The following is a 17,457-nucleotide window of genomic DNA, read 5'->3' as shown; positions in this document are numbered from 1 at the left end:
GCTCACAGATTTATTTTTACTTTTATTACGTATTTAAAACTAATTTTTACTTTCACGGGTTTCGTATTATGAGTTTTTGCGGATTAATAATCTTTGAACATGTTACCTGACTCACCTAGCATGACGGACTTGGACTATAGAACCAACACTAAAATTATTAGTTTATCTCATATATACTATAGATTTGTAATCATAGTATTGAAAATTAACTTATAAGTTATTTAGTATATGAACTACAAAATATTACACATACTGTAACACATTCTTAGTATTCAAAAAAAAAATTAAATACACATAAAAATATACACTAACATACTATATAGGCATATACATCTGTTTAATTCTAGAGAACAAAACAAATCTAGAATTTTATATTCTTTCTAATAACAAATTTAACGTAATTAGGTTATAAACTTTATTAAGAAGAAGAAAAAAAATTCTAAACAACATTCTAAATTAATTAGAGAAAACTTAATTAATTGAGAATTTAAAAACTAAATAAATTAAAAATTATTATTTAAAATACAGTTATTTATAATTTAGTCCCGCGGTGTACCGCGGGTGAAATTCTAGTTTAATCTAATTACCAAAACTTGCATGCCTTAATATGGTAATTTGTTTCTTGACTTTTGTTATTTTCCTTTTTAATCCATACACAATAACATTTAATAATGCACCTAATAGGAATGGCTTGGTTCGACTTCTAACCAATGCTCATGATAATTTAACACCTTCCTTTTTAAGAAGTTAGCAAGAAGATATAATCAAAAAGTGAATCTTAATAGTTCGATATATCTTTATCACGTACACACATTTATCGAGCTAGATCACATATCCAAATTGACGATCATTTTTTGCCTATGCATTTGTAGTGTCACCATCCGCGAAAGACGATGATACTCCACCTTCTAATTCTTCTAATTTTTTTCTGGTTTATGTAACGTTTTGGTAACTCATCGATTGGATATTATCTAAAAATTAAGACGACATTTTATATTGTAATATACTTTGGCAAGTTCTATAGTGACTAATGAGATTGTGTCTAATGTTCTTAATTAATCTAGTACTAGTATATTGTTTTTTTTTCTCTGCTACTTGCCAATACTAGCCTTTCGTTTTTTTGGGAACATAAAAATCTTCTCGACGATGTCTAATGTCTATTCTATGAGTTGACCTAATTGATCTGTGTGGCGAAACAATATGTACGTTATTGAAAGATTGCTTTTAACTAATCACTAAGTAATGCCTTAAAAGTTAGGGATAAATCTTTTTTAAAAGCGGTCTCACGAATCGCATTTCTATGAGAGAATTTATTACTTTGTCTGCCTATTCGCATACACATATGAAGAAATTAAATGTCCTTTTCCTTAGTAGTATAGCTTAATTTCATATCCACTCTTTTTAGTAAATTGATACTCTCTCTAGCTATGACTCTGTCTAGTACACCACAAATATGAAATATGTATGTGTTATTACGAGATTTAATCTTTGATTTGTCCCAAAGAACTAAGTTACACTCACAAATCTTCAAAATTTATCAATTGATCTAAACGCTTAAACAAGATACATATTATTGTGTATAGTTAGGATATGTGCATGTCGTGTTGCTCGTCAAAGACTACACTTGAAATTAAATGCGAAACTAAACAAATGTGGAAAGGGTGGATGATAAATAAGTGGAACTAATGATGTGCCACTTAATTAAAATAGATAATGAAACTTATAGTGAAAAAACCACACTCTGAGGCTTGGGTTTATTTGAAGTAAATAAACTAAATTAATAATAACATTCGTATTATTTCAATCAAAACTGAATTTTGCTTCATGTGATTTTGTCCCTTTAATTTATTTCACATGCCAATTGTTTCCCACTACTTTTCTTTCTGATTCCAAATCGTAGGTTTACGGATGGGTTATCCTGTCTTAAACACTTTTTTTGTAATTAATGAATTTAAACACTTAGTTCTTTTGGTTTTGATAAAAAGTAAAACCCAATCTAATCATAATTAGTAATACATCAACATATACATACGGGTATATGAACTTTTGTAACATAAATGATTCTCAGTGGATCGGTTTAATCTGCATGATGTCATAGATGATGCATGGCGTGTTTGACGTGTAAATACTGACACATGTACCGATTCGGGGATCAAGAGTCAATGCAAAAAAGTCAACTTAGAAAAGCACATTACCAAAACAAACAAGGTCCATGTTCAACTTCTTACGTACCCTCTTGGCTCTTGTTTTTCCTCGCACATTCTAAAGTTTCTAAACCAGTCAAGATCTTTGGGAATGAAACATATCTTTTCTAATTTACGTATGCATACTTAGTTCTTTTAACGAAAAATCAAAGACACCAGCTCATAAAGGATTTGTTTTTTTTTTTTTTTTAATAGAAAATTGGTAATCTTGTTTTGTTTGTTTGGTATCAAATACTACCAACTAATCTTTGATTACTTACATCATTATATCAATACATATGTATATTATGGAAATAAGAATCTTATAAACACGCTTGGTAAACGAGAGTGTAGCTAGATGATGATGATGATTCTTGATTCGCAACGTTCACTAATTGACCATGTGCAGCATATTCCTTGGTTACTTCCAAGGCCACAAGCTAATTAAAGAAAAAAAAAACTATTAAATAAAGTACATAGCAAATCATTTTAGTATATGATAAATAAGTAAGTTGAACAAACCCCACCTTGTTCACAGCACATAGCTGAACAAAACCACGTGATCTGCCCAAAAAGCTTTTCTAACTAGTACACCGCATGCCATAAACTCTCAAATCAAATTATCAAAATCCATACAAAACAAAACCAAAAACGACATTATTCTACCTGATAATACAAGCTTAAATTCCTCACTTTCTATTATAATGAAACAAATTTATTATATATATATATATATATATATATATATTTCAAAGCAATGAACAACTTTATCATAGACAAAAGAATTGATTAAATGCAATAATTTAGGTAAAATTTTATGACCAAAAACCCCAAAATCAAAACTCACAAATATAAACAAGACTTAACATAATTAGTTGTAATTCGAAATGCTTAGAACTACTAAAAGTCATCTGGAAAATATACAAAACACTTTTCAAAATAAGAAATTCATTTTCAAGAATTAGATTATTCTTTTGTGAAAGCCAAAAGAAATTATTCTTTTGCAAGACCCACCAATCTCAGACCATGCAAGCTTTTCTTCCAGTGCACCAATCCACTTTCTCCCTAAACAATTTAATTATAATTTTGGTTTTGGCCATTAGGAAATCCAGTTTTCTTCTCTTTATTTTTTCAGTTTTTTTTTTTTTTTTCTCTTATTAGGATTTATTTTTCTCTTTATATATTTATTTGTTAGAAAAATAAATATTCTGCTGTCTGTCTCTGACAAACTCCACATGCATATGTGAAGGGGCACCAAAGACTTAAGAGACCCACCCACATTATTTTGTCCACATGGATGTGTAAGGAAAGCCTCTTTTTTTTCTTTTTTTTTTTCATTTATTATCTCCTTTCTCTGTTCACTAATTTATTAACATTTGTTAGTAAATTGTACCATCTAATTTGTTTGTAAGATATTAATAAAAAGTAGATGCATTCACCTCACCCTTGGTGGTGACCATAAAAAGAAGCAAACATACATCCACCCACTAGTTAGATAAACATATGTATATAGATTCTAGGATTGAAAAATGAAATAAACTACAAAATGAAGTGATCTATCCAATATCATTTTTTCCTTATTGGATAAATTAATAATAAAAAAACGAATTAAATTTTTGGTCTGTGCTTTCATGTGCATCACTTTCATCAGAGATGCATAAAAACTAGATTTCTCATTATTCCCAAGCAGATTTTTTCAGAACTTTGTCATAAATTTTATCTTTTAAAAACAGAAATATATTAAAAAAATCATTTACATTCTCTTACATGTATAAATCTATACGGATACACACGAATACATATGTACACGCATGTGTATGTGTGTACCTACGTACATTACATTATTACATAACCGATGTTTTTTTATATATGCTTTGGAAAGGAGCTTCTCCATATAATTGTAGCCAGAGCTCTTTGCCTTTTTACAGACTTCACTTCTCTCAAAGACCACAAACCACAAAAAAACTTTTTTTTTTCTTTTCTTCTTCTCTTCTTTCTTCTTCAAGGAACCCTCCAAGAGAACAGATACAGAGAAACCTAATTCCTTGTCTGGTCATAACTTCACATGTAGCTTTACCTTTGTCTTAATGTTGGGTTCTACTTTGTCCTCCTGTCTCTTCTTCTTCTTCTTCTTCTTCTTCTAAATTTACTTCCTCTGAGGCACAAAACAGAGGAAAAGTCAGAAACTGGAGATTTTTCAAGAATTGGTAATGAGAGATTCTTAGAGTTTTAAAGTTCGTTAGAGTCAAAACACTTTCTGAAACAAGAGTAGAGAAGACAAGAAGAACAAGAAGAAAAATGTCAGCTAAGCTTTTGTATAACTTGTCAGATGAGAATCCAAATCTGAATAAACAGATTGGATGTATGAATGGGATCTTTCAGGTGTTTTACCGGCAACATTATCCACCGAGACGTGTTGCCGTCACCGGAGATGAGCTCAAGTCTCTGCCTTCAGGTAACATTCTCTTCTCTCTTATTAGTCTTTGCTTGCAAATGTCTTCTCCATTAAAACCTGCAAGGAGAAAAATTAAACGTTTCAAAGGAAAAAGTTCTTTAACAGAATACATTGCTTTTTGTATTCTAGTTCCTGACTAAGATCCTAAATCCAAGGTTCAGTTCAGGACCACAACTATAGAACATGTCTTGTCTTTAGAATTTCTCTATAGGTGTATACCTAACAGAACTATCTATTGGTTAAAAAAAGTTAATTTTGGTGGGGAATTCTTTTACAGGCAAAACAAGTGACAATGTCGGTGATATCAACATTTCAACGGATAACAAGGAAACGGTAAGAATCGGTAACCAATAGAAAGAAATTAATAATTTCAATGGAAGAAAATGTATATTAAAAAAAGTGAAATTTACTGGAATTGCAGGAGAAGAGTAAGAAGAAGAAAGCTGCAGCAAAGGAGAAACATAAGGGAGTCTCCTCTGAATCATCCTCGAGGTTGTCGTTTTCTTCTTCACCATGCTCCTCTAGCTTCTCATCTGCAGATATTAGCACCACGGCTTCTCAGTTTGAACAGCCCTGTTTGATTCAAACGAACAATGGTGAGAATTCAGCAAGAGAACCGACCTATGGTTCGCCAAGGTGGGGTGGTTTAGTGATGCCGAGTGATTTGCGGGAGCTTGTGAGAAGCTCCATTCATAAGGAGACAAGATCCAGAGATGAAGAAGCCTTGTCTCAGCAGCCAAAATCAGCTAGAGCTAATGTGTCTCTTCTCAAAGAATCATCACCATCTCGGAATTCTAACGGATGGAGCGAGGGGAGGAGAGTAGTGAAGCTGAAAGACAGTCCTCGGTTCTCTTACGATGAGAGGGAAACGAGAAAGACAGTCCCCAAGTTAAAAGAGACCCCAAGGTTGTCATTAGACAGCAGATCGAATTCCTTTAGGAGCGCAAAATCTAGTTGTTCACCAGAGCCGCAAGAGGTTGTAACGGGTCACAGAAGAACAACATCAAGCGTCGTTGCTAAACTGATGGGTCTTGAAGTCATTCCAGACGAGCCTGTTGTGGCCGTCCAGGATAGAGAAAATCGCTTCTGTGACTCCCCGAGGCCAACTTCCCGAGTGGACATAGATCTACAAAGATCAAGAAGTTATGATTCAATCAAAACGATGATGCCTGCTAAGTTTCCTATGAAAGTAGCTCCATGGACGCAAGTGGATGGTGCCAAGAACCAAGTCAAAGCAGCAGACGCTACTACGCTGACAGTTTATGGTGAGATACAGAAGCGGCTTTCGCAGCTTGAGTTCAAAAAGTCAGAGAAAGACCTCAGAGCTCTTCAGCAAATACTCGAAGCGATGGAGAAGACGCAGCACTTAATAAGCAAAGATGATGACAACAAAACCAATTTTATGCAGGGAACTGATCAGCCAGTTCCATCTGCAACAAGCCCGTCATCAAAGAACTTCAAAGCTTCGTCTATCGTGGTTATGAAAGTAGCTGCGGCTCCAGTCTTCAAAGAGACAGGCATTTCTGGTTCTGCATCTTTCGCCCCGCGTAATGTTGCTTTAGCAAACATCAAGGTTGGAAACCTGAGGCAAACCCAGAACGTCATTCCGAGGAAGCAGAGTGCCATGGGTGTGACCCCGAGGCCGGGATTTTACAAGGGCCAGACAGATTCCACAATGAAAAGCGCTAGTACCAGACCTTTACAGTCGAAAAGTGACATGGCCAAGTCAGGGAAGATTCAGAAGCCTAGTGTCAGCCCAAGAACACCACCGAAGAAGCTCGGGTTCGAGAAGCAGTCTCGACCGACATCTCCAAAACCAGAACCGAACAAGAACCAAAGACAACAACAAATCAGTAGGCAACAGACAGAGTCAGCCTCACCGAGAAGAAAACAAGGGCTAAAATCTCGTGGCTTGCAGCAATCTGAAGACCGTTTAAGTGACGAAAGTAGTGACTTGAGAAGTCAAAGATCTGACAGCAACGTAAGCTTGGCTTCTAACCTTGATACTGAGGTTACAAGCAGGTATAACTTTGAGAGGAACAGCGACATCACAGAGCAGCACACCCCGAAACAAAGGGTATAAACTTGTCCCCTGTTGCAAATTCACTTTTCAAGTTATTCACTAGTGCATGTCTCACATAATCTCATCTATTTTACCAATGCAGAGTCCAGAGTTGGGAATGAGGTCATTGCCAAAACCTCTGAAAGTTACAGTGGAGCAGCCCAGTCCAGTTTCAGTTCTTGATGTAGCCTTCGACGAAGATGATTCACCATCTCCTGTGAGGAAGATATCCATCTTTAAAGGTGAGTCACTGGGAAGGTTCAAAAAACTTCAAACTAGTATTCAATTTTTCTCCTGAGCCTACAAAATAATTATGATCATTTATCCAAAATAGATTGCAAGTTTTGTGTCTAATATTCTCACCTTTACTGTCTTTCTTGCAACAGAAGACGACAATCTAAGTTCTGAAGAGTCCCAGTGGATGAACAAGCACAGCAACTTATGTAGATCAATTGTGTGGCCTGAGAGTAACGCGAGTCTAAAGCAGTCTGATGCCGAACTTATTGAGGGTTTAATGGAAGAAGATGGTGAATTCAAAAATGGTGACCACAAGTACGCAGCAGAGATACTGTCAGCAGCAGGGCTCCTAAGAGATATCGACTACAGCATGATAAGCATTCAGCTGCACCAAGCACACCTACCGATCAACCCGAACCTTTTCTTTGTACTGGAACAGAACAAGACAAGCAATGTGAGTCTACATGACAACAAGCACAAAGGCCGAGGATTCGGACAACAACAAACAGCTAACCTGATAGAGAGAAGCAAGAGGAAGCTTGTATTTGACACCATCAACGAGATCTTGGCTCGCAGATTCGCTGCAGACGGGTGTACGAAGCAACCATCTATAATATCATCGATCAGCCCGCTAAGGATAACCGAAAAGAATTCAAGAGGGAAAGAACTTCTGCAAACTCTGTGTTCAGAGATTGATCGATTACAACAAAACTCCAAGTGTATCTTGGATGAGGACGATGAAGACCTCATTTGGGAGGACCTACAAAGCCATGGCATGAACTGGAAGGAGATTGAAGGAGAGACACCGGGGTTAGTGCTAGACATTGAGAGGCTAATCTTCAAGGACTTGATTAGTGAAGTTGTGACAAGTGAAGTTGCAGCTTTTCCAGGAATGCTCAGTGGGCAACCAAGGCAGCTTTTCCATTGCTAATATTCCTAATTAATCTTCACTTAGAATTGTAAATCAAGGAATCTAAATCATCCATTTTACAGAGTTGAGAGCATATGGTTTCTTGGTTCTCTGAACCCTTTCTTAGGTTCTCATCTTAAATTGTTTATGTAAAGACTCAACACAAGATAAAGCTCAATAATGTCATATCCTTTAAGAAGAATGTTTCAGCAAACCTCAATTAATATATAAAGAACAAACACCACCTCTCTTCCAACAATTCCGAATTAAGTTTGAATTACCAACCCTGCCACACCTTAAGGAATCAAGTTTAACTAGAACTGAGGATGTTTCATTTAGAAAAAAAGAATGTTTCACCAGCAAATGATGTTAAAGACCGAACACCCTTCTCTTCCTCTGCAGTTCGAGTCAGTAAAAAAAATCTCTTTTCCCTAAAGGTCCTGTATTCAATTGCAAACTATCACTAAACTCATCCAAAGATATTCCGTCTACACTCTAAATGACAAAATACCTATTTTACATCTGTGTCAATACTTTCTCGCTTTTCTTCGAGTTCTACCTTCTTCTCCGTCTTTTCTCCATCCTCTTGAAACCAACCCTTTTCCTCTAAGCACTGGTTTATCGTCCAACACACAGGGACTTTTCGAGTCTCAATCTTGAAACGAAGCAAAGCTTGTTGGGTTCTTGCACCATCTCTTTTATCTCCATCTTCCGTTTCAGCTAATCTGGTCTTGTCAGATTGAGCATATGCCTCAAGTGCTGGAATGTGATGGGTTTTGCTCATACGTTTCTCAGGAACGTGGTCAGTGCTAATTTCTTCCTTTCTAAGCTCTGACGGGCAAAACACACGTGCCACGTTCTTCTCTCCAGCCCAAAGTGGTGCAGCAAGAAATGGGTTACCTTCGGGTTCTTCTGTAGGTTTCTGAACATCCTTTTGATCCATGGATTTCTGAACCTTTAACCTGTCGATATCGACAGACTGCTGCATACTCAACAAAGATAGTCCATTTTCTCTACTTTCCACATCCCCTTCTATTTTGTCAACATTAGTCTCCTCTGACCCGTTAGACATCTTGGTTTCAGGAAATGCCGGAAGCCAAACTGGAATATGCTCATCTGGTGGCTCTGCTCCGATCTCCAAAAAGCTAGGAGCTGGTCTTTTTCCTCTGTTAAAAGGGAAACGGGGAAGAGAATAAACAAAAGGCAACTCCTCAGCTTCTCCGGTATAACGAATAATATCCTTGACTACACCAGAATCAGCGAGACAATGCTCAACATCATGAGCACCGTCGAAACCAAGTCCAGATCCCAGATCCTCTAGTGCTTGAACAATGTCCAGAGCATTACCTTCTACTCTACCAGCCATATTAGCATAGAACTGCGCAGTCTTCCCAACGTTCTGGATGTACTTGATCACTACATCGGTAAATGTTTCAAGAGCAGTCTCTTGAAAAGAACTGAATCTCACACCTTCGCGTGCCTGTGACTCCTGATAATTGTTCATCTCAACGCTCTCACATATCTGCGCCACAGCCATTCTTGCGAGAGCATACTCAAAATCACTGCCACGGAAAACACGTCTGTTCCCGTGTACTTCTCTCCGCTGACTTCCACCCTCCCCTCCTCCTCCATTGATCATATTCAACCTTTATTACAACTTTATACAACGTAACATGTAGAACCATTTCTTGAATCAACCCAACGAAAAGCGCATTCCTTTAAGACCAAAATTGGTTTAGCTCAATCCCAACGGAGTTCTCATCTCGGTACCTTAAAGAAGCAACAAGAGGGAGAAATAAACATCAAATTCGACAATGTGAACAGAAATTGAACTAAGGAGATAAGAACCCAGATGCCCAATTCAAGAAACGAGAATTGAACTTCGATAAATATAAATTCTTTCGTCCAATTAAGAACCAATCGTTACCCCCAAGCGAAAACCCTAGAAACTCAGCGAGTCGGGTTCACCGATTAAAAACGAATCCGTTAAATAGAAACGAAATGCTTACCGGAAAAGAAGACTTCCCCATAGTTAAAAACCACCCGGAGCAGCAGAATCAACTAGGAAGAAGGACCAGACAAACTCCGGCGAAGAAACTCAATGAGAAACCCTAATGAAAGGAGTAAAATTGGGAGAACTTTATGGTTTACGGAGGTACCAAGAAGCCCAAATCGCAGCAAGAAGGCGCCAAATTCTAAGGCAGCGATGAAAGAAAAAAAGAAAAGAAAAAAAAAAACCCAGCTTAAACCCCTCGATCCAGAGAGAGAGATATTGAAAAGAATTGAGTTTTTCGTCTAACTTATATAAGCGGAAGCAGATGATTAGAGTAAAATTGGGAATGATAATTTCACGACCGAGCAGATAGCGATCTCCGTGACAATGCTCTATCCATTTGACACCTGTCCTTCTTTTCATGTGTTTTTTTTTTTTCTCTCCTTAATTTTTCATTACAAACAAGTTTTCCTATATTTTAATTTTAAATTCCAATCAAGAAATTTCTTAATTAAAAAATCAATCAAAATTTTATAGACTGTAATGAAAGTACCATGTAATAAGTGTTACTTTTGTATTTTTGTTACCACTAATGGCAAATTCAGTTAGTTATGTTCGTTATAAAGTCGCAACGACAGCGTTTCGTGACAAAAAAATAGTCGTTACTATATTTTTTAACTTTAAATTCTAATCAAAAAATAATAATTAAAATTTTATACCTAAAGTNTTCTTTTCATTTTTTTTTTTTTTTTTTTTTGCTGCTCTCCTTTAATTTTTCATTATAAACAACTTTTGCTATGAATTAATTTTAAATTCCAGTTAAGAAATTCCTAAATTAAAATCTTATTTCATGTAATGAAAGTATCATGTAATAAGTGTTATTTTTGTTACCATGGCAAATTCAGTTAGTTATGTTCAGTATAAAATCGCAACGACAGCGTTTCGTAACAAAAATAACAGTTACATTTTCTTAAACTTTTTATTTTATTTTTTATTTCAGATTCTGTTTTACGAATTGCCAAACACTACAAAAACCAGCAACCTCTTAAGAAGCCAAAATCTTTTATGAAGTAGTGATTGTTGTTAAATGTTTAGGTCTTCTATCCAAATTTAACCGGGTCTAAATTAATGATTTTTTGGTTTTCATTTTGTGTTGCTAGCTCTCTTCAACACAAAATCATAGCAAAAACTATTGAAGACAAAAAAATAGCTTATACTTCTCTTTTAATTTCTTTTATTTATTTATTTTATTTTATGTTTGTGCGACTTTTATGATGATTATGAAGATGTTGTATAAAGACAATGATAATCTTTTAAACTGAAAATAAGTGTCATTGGAATGTCGGATAAACATAAATCTTCTATCTAAATTTTAAAAAATCGGTTTTTAATTTAACAAGACTCCAAAAAGAACACGCCTATGTATTTGATTATGTAGGTTTTTAGTTTAATCCAACCACAAGGTCAAACTGAATTTTAATAATTGCTTATAAACTTGGTTTTACTATTTTTAATTTGTCGACCAGATAAATTTTTTGTTTAAATTCAAAGTTAGTTAATGAAAATTCCATATCTAGTCAAGATCTTAAGTTTAATGGAAAGTTTAAACTTTACAGCAAAAAGAAAGAAAAAATGAAGTGTTTTTATAATTGACAAAAAACTGTATTATGATAGGGGGCTCCATGGGCTTTTTCTGGTAGTAAACATTTTATCTAGACTCGAACGGCCTGAAACTTGGGCTAATATTAACGCCATCATCTATGTTATATAAGCAGAGGCCTGAGACGTTGGGCCCAAAATGGATCCTATATCACAGTTGTCGAACCGCATTTTCCCCCTGGTCCGAGTACCCGGTCTGAACTAAACCGGAAGGAGGTCAATTCCGTAATTTTAATAATTTTCTTAAACCCTGTGTCTAGGTGATTCTTCCCCACTCGAGCCAGCAGAACCCTAATTTATCAACCGCGTCTTCTCCTTCTTGCTCTGTAACAAGAGTTCCATTCGGAGAAGTCAAAGAGGCAAAAAGAAAAAATGGATGTCGACGGAGAAGATGTATCTAGAAGACTTCACGTTAAGTTCGTGACGAAGCTTGACTCACCGTTCAAAGTTCCGGTCAACTCCGTCGCCATCCCTTCCAATGTCACTCGTCTCGGCCTTTCTTCCATTGTCAATTCTATTATCCAATCGGGTAGACTCTCTTCTCTCCATATCTCCACTGTACCTCGTTAATTTTTTTGTAGAAGTTTTAGTTTTCAATTGCTAGTGTGTGTTTTAAAGATGTCAAAACCCCTAAGTGTTTACTGGAGAGTGGTATAGGTCTATTTAGGAACTTGTTTGTTCTTATGGATTAGAGAGCGTACATGAAAACATCTTTTAGTTTTTACCTTGATTATGTAATAGTCCTATCTGAAATCCTTGTAATGATTATGTATTGAGGTGTATGATGAGATTATCTTTGGATGAACAGATAATCCTGAGTGGAAAACGGAGCCGTTTGATTTCCTGATTGATGGGGAGCTTATTCGGATGTCACTCGAAGAGTTTCTTCTGGCCAAAGGAATATCAGCGGTAATGTTTTGAATCCTAGTCTTCCTTCCACTGTTTCACACTGTGATTTCTGTGTAACTTTATTGTACATTTCATTTCTTGAGGCGTAGCAAATTGACTTTAATTTGAATGGGGGCGTCTACAGCTATGGAATTAATCTGTAGCTCTTTATCTTGGAAACATATACTTAATTAAGTTCGTTGGTTCTTGCAGGAACGAACTCTTGAAATCGAATACATAAGGGCTGTGACACCAAGGAAGGAGGAAGAACCCTCGTTGCATGATGACTGGGTCAGTGCGGTTAATGGTTCTTCTCCCAGGTAAAGATTTTTTTCTTCTACTGCTTTACTTTATGATGTAGAATGGCCCTGTAAGTTGCCGTCTTTTATAAATTCTTTTTCTGTTCCACCAGTAAATTGATTTACAAATGTCTTATTTTATTTTTCTTTTCTTTGCACAACTACCTGTTGGTTGATGCTATATGGAAAATCATAGAACTGATACTGACTGCCATATCATTGCTGTTAGAATTATACTTAATTTGTTCCTTCTGTGGATTTAGCTTAAAACCAAACAATTCAGGTGATCCAAATAGCTGTTAAAGAGTAATAGTCATTGGTTCTTGTTGCTAAACTTTGTGTTAGTGGTTGTCTTGATCTCACTTTTGTCATTTGCAGGTTCATTTTGACTGGCTGCTATGACGGTTTAGGAAGGTAATCATTTGACTCATTTATTCTATCTTGTATGCATCCGATTATCTTCTGTCTTTTTGTATTGCTTTCAACATTTAAAAGAATCTTAAATCATTTTGTTTTTCTTCTTGATAAGGGTATGGAGTTCTGCTGGATCGTGTTCACACATATTAGAAGGCCACTCTGGGGCTATCTCCTCTGTTGCTGTAGTTAATTCCAAAGGTATGAATACAGCTTGAGAACTCTGTACTATATGCATGTTCTGTACTAGTAAATGATATTAACAAAAAGGATATTTTGTTTTCTTTCCCCATGAATCACTGTCTTACCTTTTCTAACTTTCGTCTTTTTGTGTTAATTCGTGCATCCAGATGCGGAAACTGTTACTGTAGCCACTGCGTCTAAAGATCGGACATTGAGATTGTTTAAGGTAAATTAGATAATATAGCATACTTAAAACCAAAAGGTTATATTCATCCGACTTAAATCATCTCTTCCTGTATGAAGTTTGATGCAGATGAATCTGTTGACTCTTCTACAAGAGTTACGGCTTACAAAATATTACGTGGGCACAAGGCGTCCGTGCAAAGTGTTTCAGCTCAGAAATCCGGGGACATGGTTTGCTGTTATTCCTTGCACTTTACTTGTGTTTTGCAAGCGAGTCTAATTTGCTATATTTCTTCGAGCTGACCATATTTTTGTTGTATAATGTAATTTAGGTTTGCTCAAGTTCATGGGATTGCACTATCAATCTATGGAACACAAATCAGTCTACCTCAGAAGGGGAGTCAGTACCATTGAAGAAAAGAAAAGGGAATAATCAGGCTGACGAATCTCAATCAGAGGTACCCGCAATAAAGTCTGGATGATATGCAAAATCTTTTGAAACGTTCAATCTGCTCTTCAAATCAAGAGAAAGAGATAGATGTACTCCAATAGTTGTGTGTTTCTCAGTTCTAGTGTCTGATATTAATTATGATATTGAATTTCTTATAGGGAGAGGCGGTGACTACACTTGTTGGACACACACAGTGTGTCTCATCAGTTGTTTGGCCAGAGCATGATGTAATTTATTCCGCTTCATGGGACCATTCCGTAAGGAGATGGGACGTTGAGACAGGGAAAGATTCTTTGAACTTGGTATGCCTTCTCACTTTCCTTTTCATCATATATTTTAATACAGCAGACACGTCGTTGTTGTAAAATTAGTGCTTTTAAGTTGTTTCCACCAAAGCTTAGAACCGGTTTGTTTCTGTCAAATTGTAGTTCTGTGGAAAAGCTCTCAACACGATTGATGTTGGCGGGGAAGGTTCTGCACTTATAGCTGCTGGGGGCTCAGATCCAATCCTTAGAGTATGGGATCCTCGTAAGCCAGGTGAGTGATCCGTACGAACACACGCCAAATCAATTACCATACCGGGTTTGTAAAACAGAGTTGATAAACTCTTTTCATTAACTCTGTAGGAACATCCGCTCCCGTTTTTCAATTCTCTTCACACTCGTCATGGATTTCCGCCTGTAAATGGCACAGAAGCTCTTGGTATCACTTGCTCTCCGCTTCGTATGATGGCAAAATCATGCTCTGGGATCTCAGAACCGCTGTAATTATAAAGCAGAAACACTCCTTTCCGTTATAACCCAAAGTTTTCCCACTCTGACACAATTTTTTTTCTTCCTTTTGCAGTGGCCATTATCAATTATCGAGACACACAATGACAAGGTAAAGTAAACACAATCTTATCTTCGATTGTCTACTCTTATAGTTTTTCTTCGTATCTAATGGTGGCAAAATACTTGGATTGAAAGGTTTTATCTGCGGACTGGTGGAAAGGAGAGAACGTAATCAGTGGAGGAGCAGACTCTAACTTGCGGATTTCTTCCGGAATCGCAATTTCTTAAAAGGTATGGAATCCTAAATCTTTTTGACCATTTATGTATATTCCGACATAACATGTGGAGCAAAGAGACACTAGTCAATCAATTTTTTAAGAGATCTGAAATCCAAAATCTTTCGACTAATTCTTTTCTTACATGAAATGTGATATTCAGAAACATATTGATCCCGATCTTGGAATGAGACTGTTGTAAGTTCTACTGGAGGAAGCTTATTGTCTTTAATGTTTTGTATACTCTTCAAATTTTGAAATGTTGAATCTTAAATTATACTTTTACTCGGAAGCAATTCTATCGGTTATTAAAAAAGTTGTATTTGTTTGTGTTGTTGTCTGACATGCTATTTTTTTGTTATGCTTCCTGTGGGGAAAAAGTAAATCTCGAAGATGATCATCTACTTTACATTAAAATACTGAATACCACGAATGGACTTATATAAGTGTGATTGCAACGAAGACCATAATTAGGATCCGACTAATGTATGAACCAAATCCTTGCAATTAGATACAAACAATCATATCTCATTTCTTCATATCGAACTGTAATCAAAACGTATTACGACCAACACGAGTATTTTGGTCTGTAATGGAAACCGAAATGCTCACTAAATAAAATCTTTTTAAGACCACAAAGTTTGTTCGTTCTTTTCCCCATGAGATTCCAATATTGCATTTCCAACATTTCTCTTTGGAGTTTTCCAAGACAGAACTTCATCATAGACTCATATTTTCCAACGTGGTCACCATTGCTAATTCGAGTTTTTAAATGAAAACTTATATACTACTAACTGATATAATCTTATAAACTTTTTTTTTGTTGTTGTTTCGTATTAGAAATATTACATGTATGATATATATTTTACTTGCAATCATATTTCATATATCTTCCAAAGGATATAGTTTTAGCACCAAATGAAAATGCAAATATTTGGCAAAAAAAAAAANAAAAAAAAAAAAAAAAATGAATATCAAAAACTGGTCCTGGATCCTGGGAGATTACTAGGCCTAGCCCACTACTTCCTTATTAGCAGAAAAAAAAAATGTATAAATTAAACATCGTGTTTTATTCCAACAAAAGGAAAATGAATATTTTGTTGAAACTATTATCATTAATTAGTTAACTTATCGTTTAAAAATATCAAAACCACACTGACTACGAAAATAAATTTTTATTACCCGAAACTACCCCTGCCTCACTCCACGATTGTTAACTGCTTTGCTTTATATCAAGTGAGAGTCGAGGGTAAAAATATAATTCACAATAGGTTAAAACCTTAATAATCATTTTAATGTCTAAAAAAAAAAAAAATTGAGGAAAATTCCAGGGGAAGATTTCTCAATTACTTACTTTCCCCGCCAATTGCATCTCTTACTAATTTCCTCTAAATTCTTCCCTAATTCCCAAATCTAGGTCTCAATTCTCTCCATGACTCTTCACACTTGCTTCAATCCCCCTCAAATTCCTCTTTGATTCTTCGAATTTTTCCGGAATCTGAATACCTAGAAACCCTAATTTTTTGAATTCGTGACTACAGTTCGATCCCGAAGATGAGCAATCAAAGCAGTTCCGGCTGGGGTTCGACTTCGACTTCGACTCAGTTCGGGATTGGTTTGGCTAATACTGTTCAGTCCGAGGCTGCTCCTAACTTGCCGCTACCGTCGTTACCTTTATTCTGCGGTGCCGCTGAGCCTGGGGAGTTCAAGCTCTTCGATGAGGTTGCCCAACGTAGTGGTTACAGGTCGTTGGATCGCAGTGAGATTCTAGCGCAATCCAGTAGAATCGCAAACATGCTTCACGAGACTGACGTTTCTTATCTGTAAGCGATCTATCGTTTTCATATTTGGCAACTATAATTTCGCTTCTGGGAATCAGAAACTAGTTTGTGCTTCTTTTTTTTTCAATTGGATTGGTGAAATTTTGTTTGAGAATCTTATACATGAATCTAACTCGTTGTTAGTATTGTTAAGTTGATTATCTCGTGTTTCATATGTGAAGCTAACGGATCAGCTAATTTACGATAATCTGTTGTTTTCTTGGCTGATTTTGTAATATAAAGAAGATTATAAAATGTTTACGTCTTCAGGTTTTGTTAATTTTGCCGGTGAGGTTATCAGTAACATATTGTTCTGTACTGGTTAAAGCGATTATTTTCAAAGCTAACCTTCAATTAAGTGATGCTGGAGCGCATTTTCTGTTCCACGGGAAAATTCATGTCGAGACTAACTTATTTTTCTCTGAATTTATCTTACAGGGATCTTCGAAACGAAGCTGTGGCTCTTAATTGTAATTCTGTGGAGCATTCTCAGTTATACGATCAAGTTCTACGATGCAATCCTGGAGCATTTGAGTATGTTATCCCCGGTAAATGAAACCTTCTCATTTTTTTCCTTTTTTGGCTGAACTGTCCTATGGAGTAATTACAGATTTCGGGGGAAATATTGAAGAATCCTTTATGTTTTTTCAAATATTTGGTACGCATTTAAGA

General features: G+C 35.9%; 3 protein-coding genes, 1 long non-coding RNA gene and 1 pseudogene across 5 annotated transcripts in view; 3 read left to right on the top strand and 2 right to left on the bottom strand.

Moving 5' to 3' along the window:
• Positions 3,931 to 5,351, bottom strand: LOC104735576. The gene is made up of 4 exons (XR_759466.2): positions 5,260 to 5,351; positions 5,049 to 5,171; positions 4,575 to 4,695; positions 3,931 to 4,338 (listed from the first exon to the last, which is right to left on the bottom strand). It is a non-coding gene; the product is annotated as an uncharacterized LOC104735576 (long non-coding RNA).
• LNG1 (protein LONGIFOLIA 1-like) lies at positions 4,482 to 7,868 on the top strand. The gene is given in 5 exon segments (NM_001302982.1): positions 4,482 to 4,638; positions 4,916 to 4,971; positions 5,060 to 6,715; positions 6,804 to 6,942; positions 7,087 to 7,868. Coding segments are annotated over 5 exon segments (2,790 nt in total).
• LOC104735579 lies at positions 8,144 to 9,617 on the bottom strand (annotated as a pseudogene).
• LOC109124465 (ribosome biogenesis protein WDR12 homolog) lies at positions 11,759 to 15,310 on the top strand. Its single transcript, XM_010455391.2, has 14 exons — positions 11,759 to 12,028; positions 12,308 to 12,408; positions 12,601 to 12,707; positions 13,065 to 13,100; positions 13,216 to 13,301; positions 13,451 to 13,509; positions 13,587 to 13,697; positions 13,799 to 13,924; positions 14,076 to 14,219; positions 14,346 to 14,454; positions 14,544 to 14,680; positions 14,764 to 14,799; positions 14,886 to 14,981; positions 15,129 to 15,310. Exons 1-13 carry the CDS (start codon positions 11,872 to 11,874, stop codon positions 14,976 to 14,978), a joined length of 1,302 nt encoding a protein of 433 aa, XP_010453693.1. The 5' UTR covers positions 11,759 to 11,871; the 3' UTR covers positions 14,979 to 14,981; positions 15,129 to 15,310.
• The window catches only part of LOC104735572 (nipped-B-like protein B), an 11,005-nt gene continuing 9,824 nt past the window's right edge, over positions 16,277 to 17,457 (top strand). Inside the window, exons 1-3 of one of the 2 annotated variants that reach the window (XM_019234886.1) lie at positions 16,279 to 16,382; positions 16,507 to 16,788; positions 17,224 to 17,333. In XM_019234886.1, the coding sequence (XP_019090431.1) occupies positions 16,520 to 16,788; positions 17,224 to 17,333 (379 nt within the window). In that variant the 5' untranslated portion in view covers positions 16,279 to 16,382; positions 16,507 to 16,519. Of the gene's footprint in view, positions 16,789 to 17,223; positions 17,334 to 17,457 lie in introns of both variants that reach the window. The other variant, XM_019234887.1, reaches the window with a different exon arrangement.

This window comes from Camelina sativa, chromosome 13, assembly GCF_000633955.1.
Source record: "Camelina sativa cultivar DH55 chromosome 13, Cs, whole genome shotgun sequence".
Taxonomy (NCBI): domain Eukaryota; kingdom Viridiplantae; phylum Streptophyta; class Magnoliopsida; order Brassicales; family Brassicaceae; genus Camelina; species Camelina sativa.
Note: the sequence above shows the minus strand (reverse complement) of the source record. Positions and strands in the feature narration are given on the sequence as shown.

Coding starts and splice junctions, on each gene's coding strand:
- LOC109124465 (XM_010455391.2), top strand. CDS start 11,872: ATGGATGTCGACGGAGAAGATGTATCTAGAAGACTTCACGTTAAGTTC. Junction 14,681..14,763: donor TCTGGGATCTCAGAACCGCT/GTAATTATAAAG, acceptor TTCCTTTTGCAG/TGGCCATTATCAATTATCGA. Junction 14,800..14,885: donor TCGAGACACACAATGACAAG/GTAAAGTAAACA, acceptor TTGGATTGAAAG/GTTTTATCTGCGGACTGGTG.